The 23627-nt window shown below is 44.0% G+C and overlaps 1 protein-coding gene across 1 annotated transcript in view; it reads right to left on the reverse strand.

The window, feature by feature from the left end:
* Positions 1–18483, reverse strand: part of lrig3 (leucine-rich repeats and immunoglobulin-like domains 3) — a 31544-nt gene extending 13061 nt beyond the window's left edge. The window contains exons 1-5 of the mRNA XM_004082849.5: positions 18008–18483; positions 12755–12826; positions 12593–12667; positions 716–850; positions 491–634 (exon numbers count right to left, since the gene is read on the reverse strand). Of these exons, the coding sequence (XP_004082897.1) occupies positions 491–634; positions 716–850; positions 12593–12667; positions 12755–12826; positions 18008–18204 (623 nt within the window). The 5' untranslated portion in view covers positions 18205–18483. The remainder of the gene's footprint in view (positions 1–490; positions 635–715; positions 851–12592; positions 12668–12754; positions 12827–18007) is intronic.
* Between the last annotated feature and the right edge of the window lie 5144 nt (positions 18484–23627).

A 23627-nucleotide genomic window follows, 5' to 3' on the forward strand; every position in this document is an offset into this window, starting at 1 on the left:
GCAGACTCTCCACAAAAATGCATCTCATGCCTCATTTCCTTGCCGTTTTGGTTTCATGGCTCTTTCCCACCACGTGTGGTGACTTTTGTTAACTAGTCCTCGAGGCTCTGTCACACCTGAGCCTGTGGTAGGTCCTTACCTGCTTTCCTGACCGCCACATTTAGGCGCCTGAGCCGCGTCAAGGGTACCACTACACCGATCAAAATCCAAACGGTAGCCTTCCATAGTGTTGGGCTCTTCTTCCATGGAGGCTGCTTCCAGCATGGCGGGTCTAAACGTCACTAGTTAAAAAGGCCTTATAACTCAACTCAGTTTTCCTTCTGATCTCCTGAGATAAATCTCTTTGTTGCTTTCTGGGCAGCCAGGAGGAGTTTCCACACTAAAATAAATTCTAACAGCTGACCAATGGAAAGCCTGAAGGCTCCTTAGCACTCTGTGTGTGGCCCAAACGTCTGCATTGTAAAGGTGAAGCGTGGAAAGCTGAGCTTACAGGTGCTGGAGGCTGGGCAGCTGGAAGATCTTGGGCGTGATGGCGGACAGGCGGTTGCGGTTGAGCCGTAGGACCTGCAGCGTGCTGGACAGGTTGGCGAAGCAGCCCGTCTCCATCGAGGAGATGCGGTTGTTGTTGAGGAACCTGAAACGCGCCGAGGACAAGACGGTGAGGGTTCGACGCCCGGAGGGCGCCGCACGGCGTGGCAAAAAGCAGAGTCCTCACATGTTTCTGAGGGGCAGAGCGGGGAAGGAGCCCGCCTTCATTTCCACAATGTTGTTGTAGCTGAGGTCCAGTGTTTCCAGGGAGAGGAAGGGCCCGAGCTGCTCCTGGGAGATCCTGGCGATCTTGTTGTTTGCTCTGAAAACACAGACACCGTTGCTTCAATAAATTGGAAAAATACCGAGGATTTGACGAGCGGCGCGCCAGAGTTTCAGGTTCCCGGACAGACAAACAGCCAAGTCCTTAAATTAGGCTGTGGAATGAAGAAAACGACAAACTGACACACTCCCTGACCCCGTTTGCATTTTTCCCAGAAGCCAGCAAATTGTTGTGTGCGATTAATGTCACTGCTCGTCTCTGCAAACAACCTTCAGCCCTGGCGATGTGTTATTTTGTTTATAAGGTAATTACCAACAAGGTATTTAAAAACCTTACCCACCAATTACTCAGCTGATGAATACCATTGGCTCAGTGAAAGCATGCCTCGGCAGAGGCCAGCAATTTCCTGAGCTACACGCCTCCTAAATTGCAGTGCGGGGACTGCTTGGTTATAAACAGAGTCGGTACAGGGCGCTCTTTGTGTTTGACGTTTCGGCGGCAGGGAGAGTGGATGCACGGGTGGAGGGAGGAGGCTGCAGCCGCCAACACTCCTGCTGCTGCACCTCCACGCCGGGGAAGGAGGTGGAGCACAGAGCGCTGAACGCACGAGCTGAAGGCGCTCATCAACCGGGAAACTATTGAACTGAATAGGGTTTTTTTTCTCTGCGTCCCATTTCATCAAAGCGATTGAATCAGCAAAAGGAAAAGTTTTGTAAAGAAAAAAAATTCTTAAAAACCCGTCAATCTGTGAACTGATTCCACTTTCCAAGAACCATCAATGGGAGCTGATAACAAAGTCGTGTAAATAGAAAAATACTTTTTATGAACTCGTCTGGACATTCATGGCAGATGCCTGAACATTTAGAAAATGGTAAATTTTAGTATTTAGTATGAGATAACCAAAGAACAAAGAGATCATATTTTTACTAAGACATTTAATGTGTTCAAATATGGGAAATCACATCCGTTCACGTAGCGTAGAATTTTGAGCCATCGACGCTCTAAGACGCGTTCACACAGGCTCAATTGACCGTCAGTAGAGTTCATGGCTGAAGTGGTTGCCATGGTTTCGCTGGTTTCTCCCATTTTCTATCTTACCAACAGATGATTCTTTGTCATTAAAACGAACTAAACAACTCGTTTTCCCTCCATGCAAAACTGAACATCCATTGGCTCAAATCGATTTAATAAGCTGGATTCAACCCAACGTCATCAAGGATATTTCTGTTAGTCAAAGAACTGATTTAGTAATGGTTGCTAAGTGTTGGTTTTGTGCAACTTTGCCCACCAAGTTTCCAGGAGGTCTGGTCTGCTCTTGATAGTGCCGTGTAAAGGAAAACTCAAAGAAAATGTCCCAAACTAAACTATTCTGTTAGCTTGGCTCATTTTATCGTGAAGAACCCATAGATCCGTTTTAGGAATGACCTTGAAAATCAATTACTTGCTTTTGCAAAGTTGACTAAAGCTGTCATGACGCTTCCTTCAATAACAATAGCAAACATATAACATAAGATATTTAAGACGTTTACGAGTTTTCTGCTGGAATGGACTTTGTCTTAATGCATTTCACAAAAATAGTTGGTTTAAATGAATTGAAGTTGGAGTGAACATTCTAGATGATTAAAACCCAAATCCTTGTTTGGTACGGGGGATTACTTTGATCCGTTATCAGACACGGCCGCCTCTCTATCGTGGATCAGACATAGTATGTTGAGCACATCAGAGACAATCGCTACGCCGGCCAAAGTAGCAGAAGTCTTCATTTTTATGTCAATTATTAGGTTCAAAATGTTTAAACATTTTTACAAACGTAGTCCAACACATTTGTTCTCATAATAAGTGTCTCAAAAGTGTCTGAACTGGGACAAATACAACTCTATGTAGGTTGTTAACCAGAAAAGACAAAAACAAAAAACCTGAGCCAAATGTTTTCTACAAGCTCCTTCCTTTGCTTTTCGTCTTCTAAACCAGTTTGTCCCTTTCGGGGTCACGGGGCTGCTGGAGCCTATCCCGGGACATCTGGGGCCACCCTGGACGGGTCGCCAGTCTGTCGCAGGGCCACAATCACACACCCATGCACACTCACATTCACACCTGGAGACAATTTAGAGCAGGGGTGGGCAATTATTTTAACTGGGGGGCCACATTGGGTTCTAAAATTCGATAGAAGGACCGGACCAGGAGCAGATGCGTGGAGTGAGATGATATAACATGGAATGTAGATGAAAACATTTATACTAAAAATTATATTCTAAAACCGAATATTCTAGAGTTTCTGGTTTAAAACTTTTGTTCCCATTTTAGATCCATTTTTTATTGTGAAGCCCTTTGGTTCCTTCAAGGAGCTGTAAAGGGCTTTATGAATAAAGTTTCATTCATTCATGATCCTTTTAATAAAATAAATCACATTATTTATGAAATAAAACAAATAACACTATGATTTTCAAAGACAAAAATTCAGGAAAAATATACTGATACATTTAAAAAAACGATAAATCGTGGATCCTCTCCCGTCATGATAATCCTAATAAAGACTTTGAGGGCTGCAGCTCGTCACACGTCTCACGTTTTGCGTAGCTGCTGTGTTCTGCACGTCTGTTTCTCATCCAGTAATAATGAAAAGCTAATTTCTGTGTCTTCTGCTGCAGCTCAGCTTATACTGATCTTTTCACCAGAACAGACTTCCTCGTTTATTGCAGGAGTTACGTTCTAAAAATAACCTGTGATCTGTGAAATCCACGGAGTCTGATCACAGAAGTTTATGGCAGTAAAACTCCTCACGGCCTAAATACTCTTTTCTCACACAGGCATGAACATTTTCAGACTTTTCTCTTGTTTAAATTCTCAAACCTTCATTAGCTCCAGGATCTTAGAATGAAAACAAAGATCTGATCATAGATTTCTGATCTAAAGAGCTCCGCGTTTCTGTACAGAACACACGGAGGAGATTGATTGACAGGGTCTCCAGCCAATCAGGACACAGAACAGGGTGCGCTGTTTAAAAAAAACAGCATGATCGCTCTAAAAGAATGAACTAAACCGGGAAAGATGAACTGTGACGTAAAAGGAAAGACTGTCTTCTGTTCTGTTTGACAGAGACTTCAGAGGGTTTCAGGTTGGAGCTCAGACTGCAGAAGGGGGAAGAAAATCTCCCGTCTTGATCGTGTGGCCAGTGTTAAAAACAAATACAAACATGGGTCTCTGATATTGTTCAGCGGGCCGGACCAAACATGGAGGCGGACCGGATCCAGCCTGTGGGCCGCAGTTCCCCCCACCCCCCTGATATAGAGGAACCAATGAACCTATGAAGCATGTTTTTGGACTTAAAAACATACTAAGGATTCAGACTCTAGACAATATTGTTACTTAAAATGTACATTTTGTTGCAACGTTTTTGAATTTTGCTGTTGGCTCTTTTAGTGGAGTTTCTCTTCTTGAACCTTTTACAGTCTGACCAAATTGTCCAGTTTTCTTTGTTTTTTGTGGCTTTACCCACCATTGGGTTTAAAAGCAGATTAAGCTAAACTAAACAGATCTTGACTTAGAAAAATAAAATATCGTCAATATCAAAATCTGCTAAATACAATATCACCTGATCAAATTAAATAATCAATAACTTGAATTTCCTTTTTAAATCTATTTCCTGTAAGTTTTCTTTAGAGTAAAATCTGGTTTTTGGTTAGAATTTAATGCACAAATTTCTGATTTTATCAATTAGACTTTAAAAGGTAAAATGTTTTAACCCTTGTGCTATCTTAGATGACCCCCCCCCCCCCCCCTTCCATTGAGGTGTTCTCCCTACCATGACAAAGGTGGATAAAGGTGGAAAGATTTCATGTAATCCATGGACACCAGTGAAGATCACAAATCATTGAAGAAAAAAGGTTCAGAGCACTGTCTAGTGGGTCTAGATGACCCAACTCCCAACGTTAACGTGCCTAGGATAGAACAAGGGTTAATTGAATTTTTTTCATAAATGTCTTTTTTTAACCAGAAATCAAATCAAAATATAAAACAATCAGTCATCTGGTAGCAATACACAACCATAAAGACTTAGAGTATCATTTTAAGGTTATTGACCCAAAGGATTATCAACGACTACTTTACAGGGAATTCACTCCTGGTTTGGCATTTACCATATTTAAATTTAATTCAATGTTTTTACTGAAACATTACTTTGAAGAACATTCAGTGAGTCTGTAGAATCAGATCCATCTTCAGAGTCAAAAACAGCTGCTTTTCAGATGCATCAGGTCCAAATTTAATTATTCCTTCAAACAGAATCTTTGCTCACCAAAGTGCATCCTTAGATACTTGATGGTGTAGCACTTCTTTTATTCTTCATCGCTGATGTAGAAGATAGTCTACTAGATATGAAAAAATGGCCTGAATGCTCAAAAAACCCCAAAAAGACAGGAATGTAACAAAATCCTCAAGTGGGCCGTAACTCTGCTACAAGGGGGGCATTGTGAAAAGCATTCGCTTGAATCCCAATAACAAAAACGGCACAAGGAGGCCTTTTGTTGGAGGATTTGCAGGGGGCTCTCCATGCCCCACTGCCCTTGGGTGCCCGACAAAAGTGCAGCGCACCACCTGTATCTCAGTTTTCATGTTCGCCTGCCGACAGAACCAGGTCCGCCTGGTGGGACGGAACCGGTCTGTCTGGTTTTGCTCAGGGGAGACGGAGGGGCTTCCAAAGAGGATCTGTGCACTGGGATGACTCCAGCCAATCACTGGGATGGGTACAATACAAACAGCATTCGTGCGCACATCATTTAAATCAAAGCTCCGTCCACACCGAATGCTGTTTGTGCGTAAAACCAGTGTTTTTGCTTTAACCTGCGTCAAAGCCGGTTTACCAGCAGCTCCTGCCGCGTTTGGGAGGAGCCTCCATCAAAAACTTTTCTCAACCTGATCACGGAGCACGCGGACGGCGTTGAAGAAGTGCACTAAAGCGTCAGTGCGGTGCACGTTTCTACGAAATCCTTCAGAAATCAGTCAGACTCTCTCAGTCTGAGAAAACTGCTGGTACCAGTGGGCGGGGGGGGGGGGGGGGGGGGGGGGGCTTTGTAGCAGCAGGCCACTGTGAAAGAAGGATAAGTGGTAGATTCTGACACCCCCTGATTCTCTTACTTACTTTTCCCCCCGCTGATTTCTATGGGTATCTTTTATGTAAAGGAGTATCTTAAGTTCAAAAGTCTCAATGTTTTGTTTTTATAAATAGGCATCAATGAGAAAATATTTTAATGTTATCATACATTTGTGTCTGTGCGAATATGTTATGAAGTACTTTATATATCATTAAATAATGTTTTGAAGCTTTAAAAAAAATAATTGTAGACCTTATTTTGTAGCTTTTTTCCGTTGTTTTTTTCCCCTGTTACTGATCCGATTTGTACTGTGACTAAAACCACAACACAATCTGAACCGTGAGTTCGGATTGTGGCTAAAGCCCGTTGCACCCCTACAGCATGCTCTGTTCTTTACTCTTTAAAGGGCCCATATCCTATTTCTGTGAGGAATTAACATTACAAAACACTTAAAAACCCTAAAAGTTGATTTTGCTAATCAACTTTTAGAGAAACAACTTCATCAACAAATCAGTTGATTAAGCGAACCAGGGGTATATTTGTATAAACTCCTTCTGCATTTGAAAACAAACTTTACTTCTATGAGTACTTTTACTATTTTGTAAGTGATTGGGGAGGAAAACGGTTTTGCCAAATTCACACCGTTCAAGTGACCTCTTCCAATAAAAAGTCCATGTAAACGCACGTTCATGTGTTTTTTGATTGAAAGTTTTAAAGTTCAATTTTCTGAACTTTGTGTACAAATGCGCGTTGAAAATGAAACCAGCTTGAACTTTAAACAATCAGGGAATGAGATTTGGTAGTGACGTTTGGGTAGTGTCCTTTTTGTCACTGAAGTGCCAGCTGTTTGAAATGTGACCATGAAGCAGAAATGATTAATCGTAGTTTGTGTCTGGCCGGAATTAGACGTCACTAAGCCAGTCACATGTCGGAATAAATTAAAATTAAGAATAAGAGTTTATTGCCGTTAGTACATATAAAACAGTCGGGGTGATTTACAGAAGGACAACAAAAACTAACCAGGTTCATAAATAAGATGAGGAACAAAGTTTACGACAGAGAAGAGTGTTAAAATATTGGAGTGTCCCAAACTTTCCATTATTGCACTTTTTGTCACATATTCGCTGTTCTTTGCACTTAGTGTCCCGGCTAAATGTGCATCACATCCCTGGTGTATTTGTAGCATTAGAGAGAAGTGGACACAAGTGTTCAGAAAACAAAGTCAGAGGCTGAAGAGGGGAAACAGAAAAACCTTGGCCATAAAGAGAGAGAACCTACAAAAATACTAAAGTTGCTTCAGGTTTAATGTTATCATTGTTATAAATAACCATTTACAGAAGGACTGCGTCTTGGTGTGCAACTACACTCAAAATTAAAAAAAAATAAATAACAAAATATATACACAGCACAGATAAACACACATACAACCATCGTCTGCACAATCACACATTTGCACAGATCCACAGACAACTGTACAGGCCACCTATACTGGGTCGCACCCAGTTCATCCGGTTAAAATCATTCACCTCTCCCGTGACTCCAATCACCACAGGTGTGCCTCAGGGCTCTATCCCGGGGCCCCTTCTCTTCATCATCTCCTTCATTTTCATTTTCACTACTATGCCGACGACACCCAGCTCTACACCTCCTCCAAACCTGGCTGTACTTTTCCACCCTTCTTCCCTCTCCAATTGTCTTTTTGAAGTCAAATCCTGGTACACCGCAAATTAAATTGCAATAAGACTGAACTTCTAATTGTTGGCACTAAATCCACTCTTGGCAAACTTGGTAATTTCTCTCTCTCCTTCGACAATTCCTCCATATTTCCCTCCCCTCAGGTTAATAGTCTGGGTGTCGTCCTTGACAGCACTCTTTCATTCACTGCCCACATCAATAACATCACCCGCTCTGTCTACTTCCACCTTTGTAACATTCGTCGTCTCCGTCCCGCACTCACTCCCCACTCCACAGCGGTCCTACTCCACAGTCTCGTCATCCTGTATCGACTACTGTGAATCCCTTCTTTCTGGACTTCCACAAAAACCCCTCCGTAAGCTTCAACTGGTTCAAAACTCAGCTGCTCAAATATTAAACCAACCCCCCCTCCCATTCACCATATCACAGCAGTCTTCCAGCAGCATCATTGGTTACCAGTACCTCACCGGATCACCTACAAAATCCTCATCTTAACCTTCAAAGCCCTCCACAACCTCGCCCTCGCCCCTCCGTGTCTCTGAGCTCCTGACTGTTGCTCCTCCCACTCGCTCCCTCAGATCCTCTTCCTCCCTTCGACTGGCTGTTCCATGACCACGTCTCATTCCAATGGGGGGGGTAGAGCATTCAGCAGCTCTGGAACCCCCTCCCCTCTGATCTACAAAATATGGACTCACTCTCTCACTTTTCCAAACACCTCAAAATTCACCTTTTTCGTCACGCATTCAGCTCATAATGTTTAAATTGATGTTTTTAACTGTTAACTTATTTTGTGTTTTGGAGTTTTATTGTTGTATATTTATGTTTTTTACATACTTTTGTACTGTGAGGTGACCTTGAGTGTCCAGAAAGGCGCCATATATATAAAATTTATTTTTGTTGTTATTATTATACAAGCTAACTCACTCATACGTGTGTCATACCTCAGAGCGGATACAAACATCTGTGTTTGTGCAGAGGTGAACAGGCAGATGTGTGTAGGTGCGTCTGTGCTTCCTGCCCACACACCAAGAGCTCACGTACAACTCAACAACCCTCAGAAAACCAGATACCAGCCGCCCCGAGACCAGCACTGAAACTGAACTGGAACCAACCCCTGGAGGGACCCCTGGTGGCCCAGTTCCAGCGTAGGCAAAGGCCCACCAACCCCACTGCTTCAGGGATGATTCTTCAATTGAAACTCATCCCAGACACGTCTCGACCGTGGAGCTAGTGAGCTTTCGTGTGTCACTGTGCTATTTCCTTTCAGAAAACGTTTTCATCTGGAATCAGGCGCTTTACTCTCTCTGCTGCGGCGCCTGACAGAAACCGGCGCTGCGTTTGCCGTTCAGACGCCGCAGTAAATCCAACGACTTGTGCGTTTCCCGCGCCGAAGTCCAACCGTTTCGGAGCAGCTGGTAAATCAGGAACCAAACAAACGATGCAAACCCTCATTAGCAGCACAGAGATTTATTCTGCAAAGGTCACGGGTGGACGGCAGGAATCACTCCTGTTTGGGTTTGTGATTCCCATCTTCAGCAGAGAGAGTCCTCCTCCTCCTCCTCACAGATTCCCCGCGGCGTAATCAGACCTGGAATCTGTGCGGTCATTTGTTGAATCCTCCTTGAACACGGGCAGAGGGATTTGGAGGTGGTCCCTGCTCCCCACAGACCCCCCTCCATAAATTCCAAGGAAATTGTTCAATTAATTAAGATGATCACAACTCAATTGCTACCAGCTGCAGGGCTTTAAGGTTTGTTTTTGCTCTGAGCGAATGGGGTCACAGAAGTCGGCGAGAGCTGCCGCTCTGTCTGACTGTCTGTTTGAATAAGTGGTATTTGATACCCAGAGGCTCCTTTTTTCCCCTTTTACAACCATCCCAGCTTCATGAAACTGAAGGAGGGAGAGAAATTCTGGAAAAATGTTCCACTGGAGGAAAAAAAACACCAGAAAAGGCAGCACAGCTTGATCTGAGGGAAGATAGTGGAGGAAAGCAATTTCCACCCATTTTTTCACAAGTTGACAGCAGACTTCAACTCTGATTCAAGATTCAGGTTGAAAGGGTTTGTTTTCATCTGTGCAGTAAGCAAACGGGTTTCCCTGCACAACAAGACGCTACCTTTGCTGTTTGCTCTGAATGCCATAACGTTAAAGGTTAAATAAAAATATAGAGGCTGATATTTAGAGGATATCTGAAACATTCACACCAAATATAAAACATAACTATGCGCCAGTAAATGACTAAACCTATAAACAAACCAGCTGTTGTGCAAATTCAGCTGAGAAAAGCTGCAGAAGAGTTTTTTGTGAGCTAAACACTGTGATGCACATGGATGAGAATTAATAACCAGAAGCAGCTGCATTTCCAGAAGAAAATGCAGGTATGAACGCTAAACTGCTGAATGGAAATGAAACTTAAAGGGTCATTTAGTGTTGCAGAGACTCTCTGGCATCCGGGACGATTTAAAAGAAAAGTAAAACCAACATCTCGACGCAAAATACATTTTTGAAAAGCCAACAAAAATGCTTCTATAGTTTTTATTGGGATTGATTTGACATTCTAGATGTGAGGAAGCTTTGTTTGTAAAAGTTGAAGGTTTTCTTCCTCCGTCGACCGGCACAGCGAGCGGGATAGATTGTTGAAAAGTAATCAAAGTCTGAAGTCAATTTGTGAAAGAATTGTACATTGTATTGTCACAAGACTAAAATATGTTGTAGTCCAAAGCCTTGTGGGCATTTTAACGTTTTAATCGTGTCTCTAGCTGAAAGCATATTGAAGTTATAATTTTTGAAAGAAGCAAAGGTTTTCAAGGTTTCCCCGTGTATTTCAATGGTGGCAAAAATCCTGGAATATCTTGAAAAGTTCATGGATTTGAAGGAGCAAAAGTCAGAGCTGTAAAAAGATGAAAGAGCTGAACATTTGAATAGTTGAATGATTAAAATAGCTGAAACATTGTAGGAGGAGTTAAGCTGCAAAACCTGGAGGACGATACTAGAATAAAGAAAGAGAAACAGGAAAACACTGGTCTGTTGAAGGATTTATAACATTCAACCAATAAACAATGAGTTTGTGCAAAGGTGCTGCTTTCGTACGGACTCCTGTTAAGGAGTCTGATGCAGAGGGAAAGAAAGGAGTTCTGAAAGGGATTCTTAGTGAGGTTTTGTGGTTTGAGACAGAACGTCTTCCTGAAAGCCGCGGTGCGTTCACTGAGCTTTGGACATTGGCATACCCAAACAGCTCGTCTCTGTCCCATACAATCTACTTTTGTCATTTTTCTACAATCCGCAGCAAAACAGAGCAGTTTGTCGGAGGAAATGTTGAACACGGTGGAATGACTCAATTAGAAATGAATTAGTTCTTCTCATCTGTCCCGGGTTCAGTCATCCAACCTGTTGTTGGGGGTTTTAGGGAAATCAAGGGAGGGGGCTGGGGCATGAGAGGGAATTCAGGCCTTTGAGGAGCTTAGATCCGCTAATAGGTAAAAAGAATAGACTTACAAACAACTTTAGGGAGTGTTTTCGTCTGCTGTCTTTGTTGTTGGCCACAGAGTAAAGAAACTTAAACGGGTGAAGTCTCGGCGTGTCAGAGCGGCGCTAACGACGGTGACGAGATAGCGGACCTCGTTATCACCAGAAGAAAGAGAGAGCGGGCCGTTTTTGGCTTCCGTGTACTGGTGTCCAAAAAGACCAGAAAAGGCTTTGAAGTGTTTTTTAGATTTCTTTTGAAGCGTTAATGTCAGGACAGTGATTTCACCACACTGATCAAGTTTGGATTTTGATAGTCAGCTTGCTGAAAATGTGAGAAATTTTATATAAAGTTAAAGTTGTGGCTGTTTTTAAAACTGTTATGTAGGGAACCTGGAACCGATCTTCTGTGCTACATGACGATAAAAAATCTGTCCAATTGTTTTAGTACAACTTTGGTAAACCTTGAACCAGCACAGCTTGATGGATTGTTGGAGGATTATGGGTAATGTAGTCAGGAGTTCTTAGTCTTATTACAGACACAAACAGAGAATGGCACAGTTCACTAGAAGAACTACCCATCAACCCCTCTGACCAATCGCCTGGCTTTTGGCTCCTCTAAGCATTCTGGGTAGTGCAGTTATACTACATTATATGACTGATTTGTTTCGCCTGGTGCTTCAAGTTTTGCTGCATGGTGTGAAATTTCAAAACAGAACGTTTGTTCTTTGTTTAGTGATGTGGCGCCTTATGGCCCGAAAAATGCAATAAGCCAACGGTCAGCTAACTATTACATGTGATCACAAAAACCGGTTATTTTATTGCTAACCTACAAGAATGAGTTTAATCTTTTTGTAATTATCAAAGGAAAGGGGTCATTCAAAACTGTATTTTAATAAACTAATGGGGGAAAAAAGACTAAACCAAAGTAAGAAAAAACGACTGAAGCTTTCGTCTGCAGCAGACACATCCAGAGCTGGAAACCTTCAAACAAACCGTCGACTGACTGTGGGCGGAGCTCCCCGCAGCCGCCAGTCGGGTCATGTCAGGGCTTGATGGGGAAAATGCCTCATGAACCCGAGAATCAGACAAATTCTTTCGCTGCAAATTTTTCCCTTTGGCAGTTTTGGGAAAGATGCATCTGAAAGTGAACGCAGACACTCTGAGGCACTGAGAAAAGAGCTGCTGCTGAAACCAGATCGGAATCCCCACAAAAACGTTCGCCGAGCTTTGAGGCGGGAAGGCAACGTTACAGCAGCAATAACTCTAATTTCCTGTTTTTTTTTATCATCCTGTCCCTGGCTGCGGTTAAAAATACACCAACAACAGGCGCTAAGCATCGTAACTCCATCCTTGCAGCAATTAACCCTCAAGGATTTGACCCAGACTGGGGCTAAAGTCCCAAACTGCTTCATCTGGGAGCCGCTTCAATCAAACTGGATCGACTTTATAGAGGGGAAAAAAGGGAAGGCGGCGGGTCACCTTTCAGCCCACGGCTGGACCCGGCGAGGGAACAAACAGGAAGTGTACTTACAAAATAAGGGTTGTGATTCTTGACGCAAAGGGTCCCAAATCCGGCATTTCCTTCAGGTCATTATGGTTCAGTTTTCTTTATATGTTGAGACAGAAAAGAAAGAAAACGTTGATTAAACGTAGAGAAAGAAGGAATGAAAGCTAGAAGGACAATCGTACTTACATTTCACTCAGATTCTGCAGGTTAGAGAACAAATCTCTGTTAATCGTCTGCAGTTTGTTATGACTTAGATCCCTGTCAAAGAAAAAGGAAAAGTATTTTTAGTCAATATTTTGATGCAGAGTCATGAAAATATAAAATATTTGACTTCCTGACTGAAGCAACTCTGAAATGAAAAGGTAATGTAGGACAGGTGTAATTCACTGAGTGAACACTAGGGGTCTGTAACGTTCACTGAAGCTACGTGACACAGAACACCGTCTGCACAGCTTGACGTTCTAGCGTCAGAGGTTTCAGGCGCCATGGCAACACGCCTTGGCGACACGTCAGAAGTTTTGCTGCTTGGTGTGAAATATCTGAACTTTGGTGAAACTTTGCATCGCGTCGACCAATCAGGATATCAGCTTTGGTGGCGACATGTTCATTGTGGGGACGGCAGCTGGAGTCCACAACCAACACGGAGGAGAAGCTGACTGTTTGTCGTTTTTGCTCTTCACAAATTTTAGATTTTTGTATTTATATCAAACAAATGTAGTCATAATTTGACTCTTATTTTGACTTTTTGCTTCTTTGGACTAATATGGGACCAGACGGTGACAGTAGCTCCTCCCACATGAAAGTGTTTAAAAACAACATAATTATAATTAAAAGACAACTGGGAACACTTTGAAATGGATCAACAGATGATTGGAGACGGACCTGAATGACCGATACGTTGTTCGTAGGAGTCTCCATGAAGCCCCGTCGCCCAAATATCAGAGCGAGCTGATGGTAGGAGCTGCCAGACATCTGAGAGCAACTAAAGTTTCCAAATGCAGCGTCTTGTTCAAATGACTTAAAAGGCTGCTTTTGGCTTTTCCGAGCTCCTATACAGCAACAGAGAAGGTCTGTGCCAAACGTGCTCAATCATACCCAAAATCCTTCTTCCTGTGTGCCAAAACAGAGACAGGCTGGTGGGGTTTTTCTTCAGCTGACAAAGTGGGACAAGGTCTCCGTCCAGATCTGAGTTTGATTCATTTTCTAGCTTAAATCACAAATACTAGAAGCCAAATGCAGCTGGTTTGATGTCCATTATTAGTCTACAAACCCTTCTAAGCATGTTGGAACCAGAGCTCCACTGCCCGTTTCTCAGACGTATATTTGGGCTGTAAACTAAAACCCTGTGCGCCGTTCATTGTCTGCTTCAGACTCAATTTCTGTGTTTAGACTGTGTCTGCCCCCCCCCCGGACCAGTCAGCTTGGTCTTTGCAGTTTTGGTTGCAGCTCATTTAAAAAAAAAGGGGGGGGGGGCAGCTGAAAGTCGGCTGGAGAAGTCTGGCGTGCACAGCGCGGCGCTCCATAAAAAGCAGTGGAGTTATTGGCGCTGCTGCGCCTGATCAACGCCGTGGTGCCAGACACTTTTTTTTAACACCTCCCCTCCTCTGTCTTTACCTCCCTCATCTGGAATCCATTAAGGACCGCAGGGAGGAGGGGGAGAAACCAACAACCGGTAATGTATTCACAGTGCTGGGGGAGAATGGAAAGGACGCCTGAAACACCCCTCCAGGATTTTGTAGGGCCCGTTTTGGCTTTCAGGTGGTGCTTCAATCAACCAAAGATTTATTTGCCTCTTTTTTTTTAAAGCATGACAGCTTTTTTCCCTCCAAGCAGCTGTTTGTTGTTGCAGCTCCGGCCCTGGGAGGCAGACGGAAAAGGTGTCGCACCAAGCTGCATAGATAAAGCCGTACACATCCATTTCCCTCACAGAGGAGCGAGATAACACAAAGAGCCACATGCAAGCTGCAGCCTGTTGGTGCAGCTCTGCTAAAAACCTGCACAAAGATTCTCCTATCAGATCCTAGAAAGTGAAGGAACCGACAGCCTGTTGTTCACACCGAGGCAGCAAAAAAGAAAAACCCCAACTTAGTAAACAGAAAGCTTTTAAAAACCTAAAGAACACAATATTTTAGACACTTTAAGGCTTAAAAGGCTTCATTTTGTTCTAAAAACAACAGTGAGCCTCATGATCTGACGCACCTTATATACGGATGAATTCTGATTGTGTTTACTGATGTTGAAGTGATTTTGAGAGGCTTTGGCAAAACGTTCGGTTGGGTGTTTTAGCGAATACCACAAAGCGGCTAACGTGTAGCCGTGTTGGACTGTGTGTTTTTATGTGTTACTATGAAGGTCGGGGGTTAGCTTATTGCGTATTTAGCGTATTACATGTATTGTGAATAAGCTAACATGGCTAACATGAAGCGTGTTTCAAACGGTTACTCTGAACACGGTTAGAGTCTGACTGACGGATTTATCTCTGACTGTTTTGTTTCGCTAAACGCGCCTTATAGTTCAATACGGCGTATTTATGGTATATAATTGACATTTCTTAGTGGGCGGATCCTATGGTGCAGAAAAATACGGAAACTATTATACATATTTTTTATTTCCAATAACTAAATAAAAGATCAATTTTTAGAAGTTAGGCAGTTTTTTCCCTATTTGATGCTAGCTTACCAATGTTAGCCTCAGCTGCTAGCTAATAAAACAGTCAAGTGGCTAACTGACATTAGCCTAATTATTTTAAAGGGAAATGGCTAATATTCCTGATTTTGTCTCAACTTCAAAATACTCTTCCAGAAACAACCTTGCTCTCCTACATTTATGACTTTCAGGCAAAAATGGATTATCTTATAGCGCTAGCAAGAGCATAACAGTTAGCTAATGAAAACGCTAGAAAAGGTTCATTTTTCTTAAATAATGGCTTAACATCTTGCTTTTCTGTTAAATTAAAATTGAAATACTGTCGCACACAACTCATAGCTAAAAATACTTAATAGGAAAAACAGCGATATCAGGGATATCAAGGGATTATTTTAAGACAAATCTACATTTCACTACCAAAACATCTCTGATAACTAGGATGTTTTGTTTTTCCAGTATCCTTCTTTCTACACCTGACTTTTCCCCTTTGGCTAACTGACATTAGCTTGACTTTTATCCGGAAAAGGTCACGTGTTGCATATCGATGCAAAGCCGCTTTTCTCCACGTCAGCAAATTCACGTTGATGAAGTAACGCGTGAAGAGGTTCAGTGCGTCAAAGAGTGTGTTTTTTTAGGTGCCGCTGGCGACATCTCTAGTGTAAAAAAGAGTTGAATCAAATTCAAAATTTCTTTGCCACATTTGGGCTTTTAAAGCAAACATTGGTTCGCTTACAGCACTAGCAAGGACAACCTTTAGCTAAAAAAAAATTTAAAGTGGTGCTAGCTAGTTAATCTTTTTTTGTCCAAATAAAGCACTAAACACAAGTTTTCTACAGAATTACATCAACAGGAATTAAGTGAATTAAAGCCAAATTAAAAACACTTAAAACTAATGTCTTAAAAGGTATTTAATTGTAGAACAGCCTGTGTGAGAAAATGGACTGATTAGGTAATGATAAGTAATGATAATTTAAAACAATTTTTTGTTTTCTTCATTAATGAATCCTTTTCACCCAAATGTAACTTTTTAGCCATTTTCTCCTTTTAAATAGCTGATAACCAGGATTTTATCCCGTTGTTCCCAATTTTTCTTCCTCCATCCCCCTTTTTTCTGGCTAATTAACATTAGCTTGATTTTTATGAGGCCCGCACAATAAACCCCCAATTTATAGTCATCGCGACATCAAGCTGTGCAATACGCGTATCGCAAAAGTCGGCAAAAAGTGCAATAAACAGTTACCTTAAATGTGCTGAAACAACCTTATGGCAGCTTGAAGTGTTTAATCAAACAAATAAATCCATGTATGCATTTGACCAATCGGATGGACGCCTTCACGTTGTTGACCAATCGGATGGAGCCGTTTGATGTTAGTTGCTCACCTCATATATAGACGAAGGTCATTTGGAGTGTAATTGAAGGTATGCTGAGACTTATTTAAATTAAACTGCTGTTGCAGTAAAGTGGAAATGATGTTTTTGCTATCTGTTCATGCATCGTAAGCTATATCGTCATCACAATAATGATCACTATTATCGCACATTGCGAGTTTTCCTCATATCGTGCAGCCCTAAATTCTAAACAGCTAAAGGCTGATATTCCTGGTTTTAACTTAATTTCTTTGCCACGTTTGGGCTTTTCAAGCAAAAATAGATTTGGCCTACAGAGTTGTTAGCTAAGTGACGTTAGTTCATAAACCTTTTATTTTATTTATTTTTTACAATAAAGCACTAACTTCAAGTATTTCTGAGGAACTATTGCAGACAGCAAAAAGATTAAATGAATCTAAAAATATCTATAAAACTGTTGTACTTTGCATTCTCGACTACTTTTTTAATATGCGGAGACCTAATTGGGGCAGACCTCCATTTTTGACCCGCCTCCTCAAATCTCCAGTGCTCAGGATTTCATCCAGTTGTGGTTCCCCCCCCCTCCATGAATCTGTCCCAAACTAAACCGTTCTCCTCGCTGCCATCGCTAATTCAGCAGAAATAACTTAAGGGGTGCTGGAAAGAAAGGGCTGGGCGCTTTGAGGGGTTTCAGAAGTGCTGGCGAGCCACTTGCACAGTGAAAAGAATTTTCCCCGGTGTGGAGATCTTTTTAGTATTTTCTTAAGCCCCCCACCCCCCCCCTTCATTTTCTTTGGAAGAACAGGCCTCAGTTATGAAGCTCGGGCTGTTTTCTCTGGCAGCTTCAACTTTCCACAGCAGCACAGTCTAGGTGGAGAAAAACTGGAGCAGGAACCAAAGCAGAACCGGGCCAGCGGTCCAAATGAAGAGCTCCAGCTTTAATGGTCAAATTAAAACCTGTCACTGTAGCTATGGATGTTCTGGTTCTGGAGTGATGAATCTTGATTTATGCTTAAACTGCCTCAAAGTCTAAACAAAACTAAACCAGAACATGGTGGAAAGGTCCAACACTGTCAAATATTAATACATTAGCTATTATAGTATTGTAGTAAATAAGTAGTGGAACTATAATACATTTAAATTCAATTGTTTACACTAAAACATAGACATTTTAACAGGAATGATGATGGGGAAAATGACAACATGTTGGTAAATTCTTGTCAAATTTAGCCTCAAACGCTTTTTGGAAAGAGTTTTGAGACTGGAATAGATTTTTTCCCATCATGCCTTTAGAGGACGAACGAAATTAGAGGAATAAAACAGGAGCGAATCAGTTTTGAGTCATTTAAGTCAAATAAAGGCACTTTAAAGTTTTAAAAAAAGTTTCAAACATAAATAGAAATAGTCGATATTAATAAAAACGTGAATGTTGTTTTGGTTACTTACAGTCGAACCGTCCAATCCGGGATCCACTTCGGAAACCGACCCTTCTCCAGCCGACTGCAGTCCACCAGTTCCCCAAAACACTGGCAGGGAGGCGGGCACGTCCTCGAGCTGGACCCGGAGCCACGCTCCAGAACCAGAACCAACAAGAACAGCGAGGCGAACCCCGAAACCGTCCGGGGATGCGAGGAGGACCGCATTGTTCCGGAACGTCGTCGTTCTTTGGCAATCAGTCCGAACGAAGTGCGACAGCCCAAAAAGAACCGAACCGAGAAGCAGCTTCCTCCTCCCGCTCCTACATCCGCGTGCTCGCGGCCGCGTGCCTCGCAGACGTAGGGATCAAACGCAGGCGGCTCCTCTCCGACGCTCCCATTCCTGTGGAGAAAGTTGCGCGGAGCTCCTCGCGGCTGCAGTTGGAGGCAACTTGTGGAGAGCAGGATTCCCGCAGCGCATGAGCACACAGCAGAGGTATGCGGGGGCGGGGCCGCGGGGGAGCATGGGAAATGGAGTCTCAAAAAAAAAAAAGAAAAGGACAAGCTCGAGGGAAGAGCTTCAAACCGCCCCCAACTGAGGGTAGCGTACGATCAGACCAACGTACGCTCCCTTCCTGCACGTTTTCGTCTGCTCCTGATTCACAATATTATTTAGAGTCTGAGCGTTCAGAGCGGCCAACTGAAACTGAGCAAAGGAGGAATCGAACCCTGTGTCAGCCAGCCTAATGCACCCCAGGCTATTGATTTTAATTCAGATGTCGAGTGCAAATATTGGATTGATCTAGAAAGAATCCATGGTAATGAACAGTTGATTGATTTAGTTGATATTAGAAAAACATACATTTACATTTTTATCAAAGGTTTTTCAAAATAATAAAGTAATATTGAAAAATAGAAATACGTTTTCTTCAGTTATATCCCATAAACTATATTTTTAAATGACAAGAAACAAGATCATGTGTTTTTATTTTGAATTTTCTTTTCCTTTAAAGTAAAAAAAGAAAAGTCTCTCAAAAAATGTTAACATGAAAAAATATATACATTTTTTTTTAAATATCAAATCTAGTCCTTCAAGTTATATAAAATAGAACATCTGAGTTAAGATTTAAATTTTCTCATTTTCCAGTCACACCAGGTTCAGGCTGTCAATCATCCATCATGTCTTGTGTTTGTGATCCTCGGTACATTTTGGTGTCAGCATCAGGTCCTCTGCCTTACTCTTTTTGTCTCAGTTGGTTCTAGTTTGTTTCTAAGCCCGGTTGTCTGCAATAATGAGTCCAACGCCACCAGTTTCTGACACATATAACGGAAAAATCTCAGTATCAAGGCCTGTTCACATCGGGACGAATTTCGCCGGCGATTTTCGCCGACGTTTAACGCCTCGTGACTAAACAAAGGGCACCAACGAGAGTGTGCACACCGACGCGAAAAAACGCGACGCGTTAAAGCGTCAAAAAAAAAAAACGCCTCGGGTTCGTTTTTTTTTTTCGACGCGTCGCGTCGAAATCTACTCGACCAATGAGAATGGCGCTTTTGCTCACGTGTCTGGAGCTTCTGAAGTTACAGTAAAACACAACTTGGGGGCGCTCAAACACAAAACTGCCTTGCTGAGCACACATACCAGCGAAGAAGATAGACGCCAAGTAGCGTCTACACAGCCGCGAAGCAATAATGACGGACATTCTAAAATATCCCCGAACCAAGCACCAGTTGGACCTACTGGTGCTTGAAATATTCATGTTTTCGTTGTTTGATTCTGACAAGCGTGTAAATACTTGCTCTCTTCTTCTGAGTGAAAAGCGACTTTAAGAAGCGTAAAGTTGCGCAGCGCCACCTTGTGTACAGGAGTATTTCTGTTTTACATTAAGCGCCATCTAATGTCAGGGAATGAAATTGCATGTTCGCTCCACTCATCGTCAGCGAAAATCGCCTGGGTGTGAACACAAAAAACGTGGCGAAAAACGCTGGCGAATAACGCCTGGCGAATATTCGTCCCGGTGTGTACGGGCCTTCACGGTGGTATTATTCTCTCCTCATCAGTGAAATACCTGAATGTTACGCCTTTCAGACACGGGAGTGAAGCTCGGCGTTCGGGGAGAGTCTCTGATGATGTCATGAACCCAAACATGATGATGTCATGAACCCAGACGTGGAGACGTGATGACCGATGCTTTTGCAGAGCTTTTTTAAATAAATAAACCTGATCTCTCGACATCATCTGCGTCTTCCATGTAAGTGAGATACACACAGACACCGCTCCATGTAGCCATCAGGATAAAAACATTCGCCAGAAGCTCCTCCCACACGCAGCCGGGGCGTCAAGCTTATGTATGGGGGCGGCCGTGGTGCAGCGGTAGGGCGGTCGATCCATGATCGTAAGATTGCAGGTTCAATTCCCGCCTTAGTAAGGCAATTCCCGCCCATGAGTCGAAGTGTCCTTGGGCAAGACACTGAACCCCACCTTGCCTCTGGTGGTAGGCGGGCGCCTGGGTTTGGCAGCGGAGCCGCCACCAGTGTGTGAATGTGTGTGTGACTGGGTGAATGGGTCTGTGACTCTAAAGCGCTTTGTCCTTGTAGGAAGAAAGGCGCTATATAAGTATACGCCATTTACCATTTACACATTTATGGACAGGCGGCGAGCAGAGAATTCGCTGCTTGTTTGAAGAGGGGCGGTCGACGCAAATTTGTCGCACGAATGGCATCTGGACGCAGCTCTACTTCTCACCACCACCAAGGGATATTTTTGTCAATTTCAAACAATTACTGAAAACAAAAAAACTGCAGTCGAGGGCATGTGCCTCGGCGGCCCAAACCCCGGTCATGGAACTTGGCTTTTGGGACATGGAATGTCACCTCTCTGGGAGGGAAGGAGCCTGAGCTGGTGCGAGAGGTTGAGAGATACCGTCTAGATATAGTCGGGCTAACCTCCACACATAGCCTGGGCTCTGAAACTCAGTCCTTAGAGAGGGGTTGGACTCTCTACCACTCTGGAGTTGCCCAAGGTGAGAGAAGCGGCGGGCTGGTGTGGGCTTACTCGTGAGCCCCCAGCTTAGCCGCCAAGTGTTGGAGTTCACCCCGGTGGACGAGAGGGTCATGTACCTCCGCCTTCGGGTGGGGGACAGGTCTCTAACTGTGGTTTCGGCTTACGGGCCGAACAGCAGCTTGGAGTACCAGGCCTTCTTGGTGTCTCTCGAAGGGGTACTGGAAAATGCCCCGACGGGGGACTCCATTGTCCTCCTGGGGGACTTCAATGCCCACATGGGCAATGACAGTGCCACCTGGAGGGGCGTGATTGGTAGGAGTGCCCCCCCTGATCTGAACCCGAGTGGTGTTTTGTTTTTGGACTTCTGTGCTCGTCACAGTTTGTCCATAACGAACACCATGTTCGAGCACAAGGGTGTCCATCAATACACCTGGCATCAGGACACCCTAGGCAGGGTCAATCCCTCTGACACGCCTTCTTTTGAAGAAGCAGAGAATGAGGACTTTGGGGTGAGCCTGTCTATTACCCGGGCTGAAGTCACCGAGGTAGTCAACGAGCTCCTCGGTGGCAGGGCCCCGGGAGTGGATGAGGTCCACCCTGAGTACCTCAAGTCTGTGGATGCTGTGGGAGTGTCTTGGCTGACACGTCTCTGCAGCATCGCGTGGCAGTCGGGAACTGTACCACTGGACTGGCAGACAGGGGTGGCAGTTCACCTCTTTAAGAAGGGGGACCGGAGGGTGTGTTCCAACTACAGGGGAATTACACTCCTCAGCCTCCCTGGGAAAGTCTATGCCAGGGTACTGGAGAGGAGAGTCCGTCCGATAGTCGAACCTCGGATTCAGGAACAACAGTGCGGTTTCCGTCCTGGTCGTGGAACAGTGGACCAGCTCTACACCCTATCTAGGGTGCTGGAGGGATTGTGGGAGTTTGCTCATCCAGTCCATATGTGTTTTGTGGATTTGGAGAAGGCATTCGACCTCGTCCCCCGTTGTATCCTGTGGGGGGTGCTCTGGGAGTATGGGGTCCGGGGAGCCTTACTAAGGGCTGTCCGGTCTCGGTATGACCAGAGTAGGAGCTTGGTTCGCATAGCCGGCAGTAAGTCAGACCTGTTCCCGGTCCACGTTGGACTCCGGCAGGGCTGCCCTTTATCACCGGTTCTGTTCATAGTTTTTATGGACAGAATTTCTAGGCGCAGCCAGGGGCCGGAGGGGATCTGGTTTGGGGACCACAGGATTTCCTCTCTGCTTTTTTCAGATGATGTTGTCCTGTTGGCTTCATCGAGCCAGGACCTCCAGCGTGCGTTGGGGCGGTTTGCGGCAGAGTGTGAAGCGGGTGGGATGAGGGCCAGCACCGCTAAATCCGAGGCCATGGTTCTTGACCGGAGAAAGGTAGCTTGCCATCTCTCGGTGGGTGGAGTATCCTTACCCCAGGTGGAGGAGTTTAAATATCTGGGGGTCTTGTTCACGAGTGAGGGAAGACCGGAGCGTGAGATTGACAGGCGGATCGGAGCGGCGTCCGTAGTTTTGCGGTCGCTATATCGGTCTGTTGTGGTGAGGAGAGAGCTGAGCCGAAAAGCAAAGCTCTCAATTTACCGGTCGATCTTCATTCCAATACTCACCTATGGTCATGAGCTATGTGTTATGACCGAAAGAACGAGGTCCCAAATACAAGCGGCTGAAATGAGCTTCCTCCTTAGGGTGGCGGGGCGCTCCCTTAGAGATAGGGTGAGAAGCTCGGCCACCCGCGGAGGGCTCGGAGTAGAACCGTTTCTCCTCCACATCGAAAGGAGCCAGTTGAGGTGGCTCGGGCATCTAGTCCGGATGCCTCCTGGACGCCTCCCTGGAGAGGTGTTCCAGGCATGTCCCACTGGGCGGAGGCCCCGGGGAAGACCCAGGACACGCTGGAGAGACTACGTCTCTCGGCTGGCCTGGGAGAGCCTCGGGGTTCCCCCAGAGGAGCTGGAGGAAGTGGCTGGGGCGAGGGAAGTCTGGGCATCTCTACTTAGACTCCTGCCCCCGCGACCCGGTCCCGGATAAGCGGAGGAAGATGGATGGAGATGGATGGATGGAACTTCTTGTTAACACCTCATTTCATGTTGACGTATCATACCCCTCAGTTTAGTGGCTGAATGGATCAGCCCTTTTTAACGGGGGACGCGTTAATTCATGATAACGGACGCCGTTTCGAGCTGCATCCCTTACATTGTGACATTGTTTTGAACTCATTGATGATGTCACAGCAGCGACGGACACCCACAGGGACACGAGAGCGATGCAAGACGGAACATGACCATAGTTAGACATTAAGAATGAGATCAATGGGATTTTGAAACATTACACGCTAATTTGTCCGTAACTAATGAATCTCGATAGTTGGACAACTGTCAGTTTGTCAGTTTTGACAAATGTAAAAAAAAATGTATTTAAATGTATTTTTTTAATAAACCATCAACGTTTACATCTTCAGAAGATCATAAATATCGTTGCAAAATGCTCATATTAATTAGATTTTAACTTTGTGAAATCAATAACATCATATCCACCGGTAAAAAAAAAGTAGTGAGCATGGTGTCTGAATTGCTTTTAAAATCCAGGGCACTACATAGTGGTGCACTATCTAGTTTTGTAGTAGTTAGGGGTTAAGGTGG

The sequence above is a fragment of the Oryzias latipes genome, chromosome 23, assembly GCF_053564925.1.
Source record: "Oryzias latipes strain Hd-rR chromosome 23, Olatipes_Hd-rR_3.1".
In the NCBI taxonomy this organism is placed as follows: Eukaryota; Metazoa; Chordata; class Actinopteri; order Beloniformes; family Adrianichthyidae; genus Oryzias; species Oryzias latipes.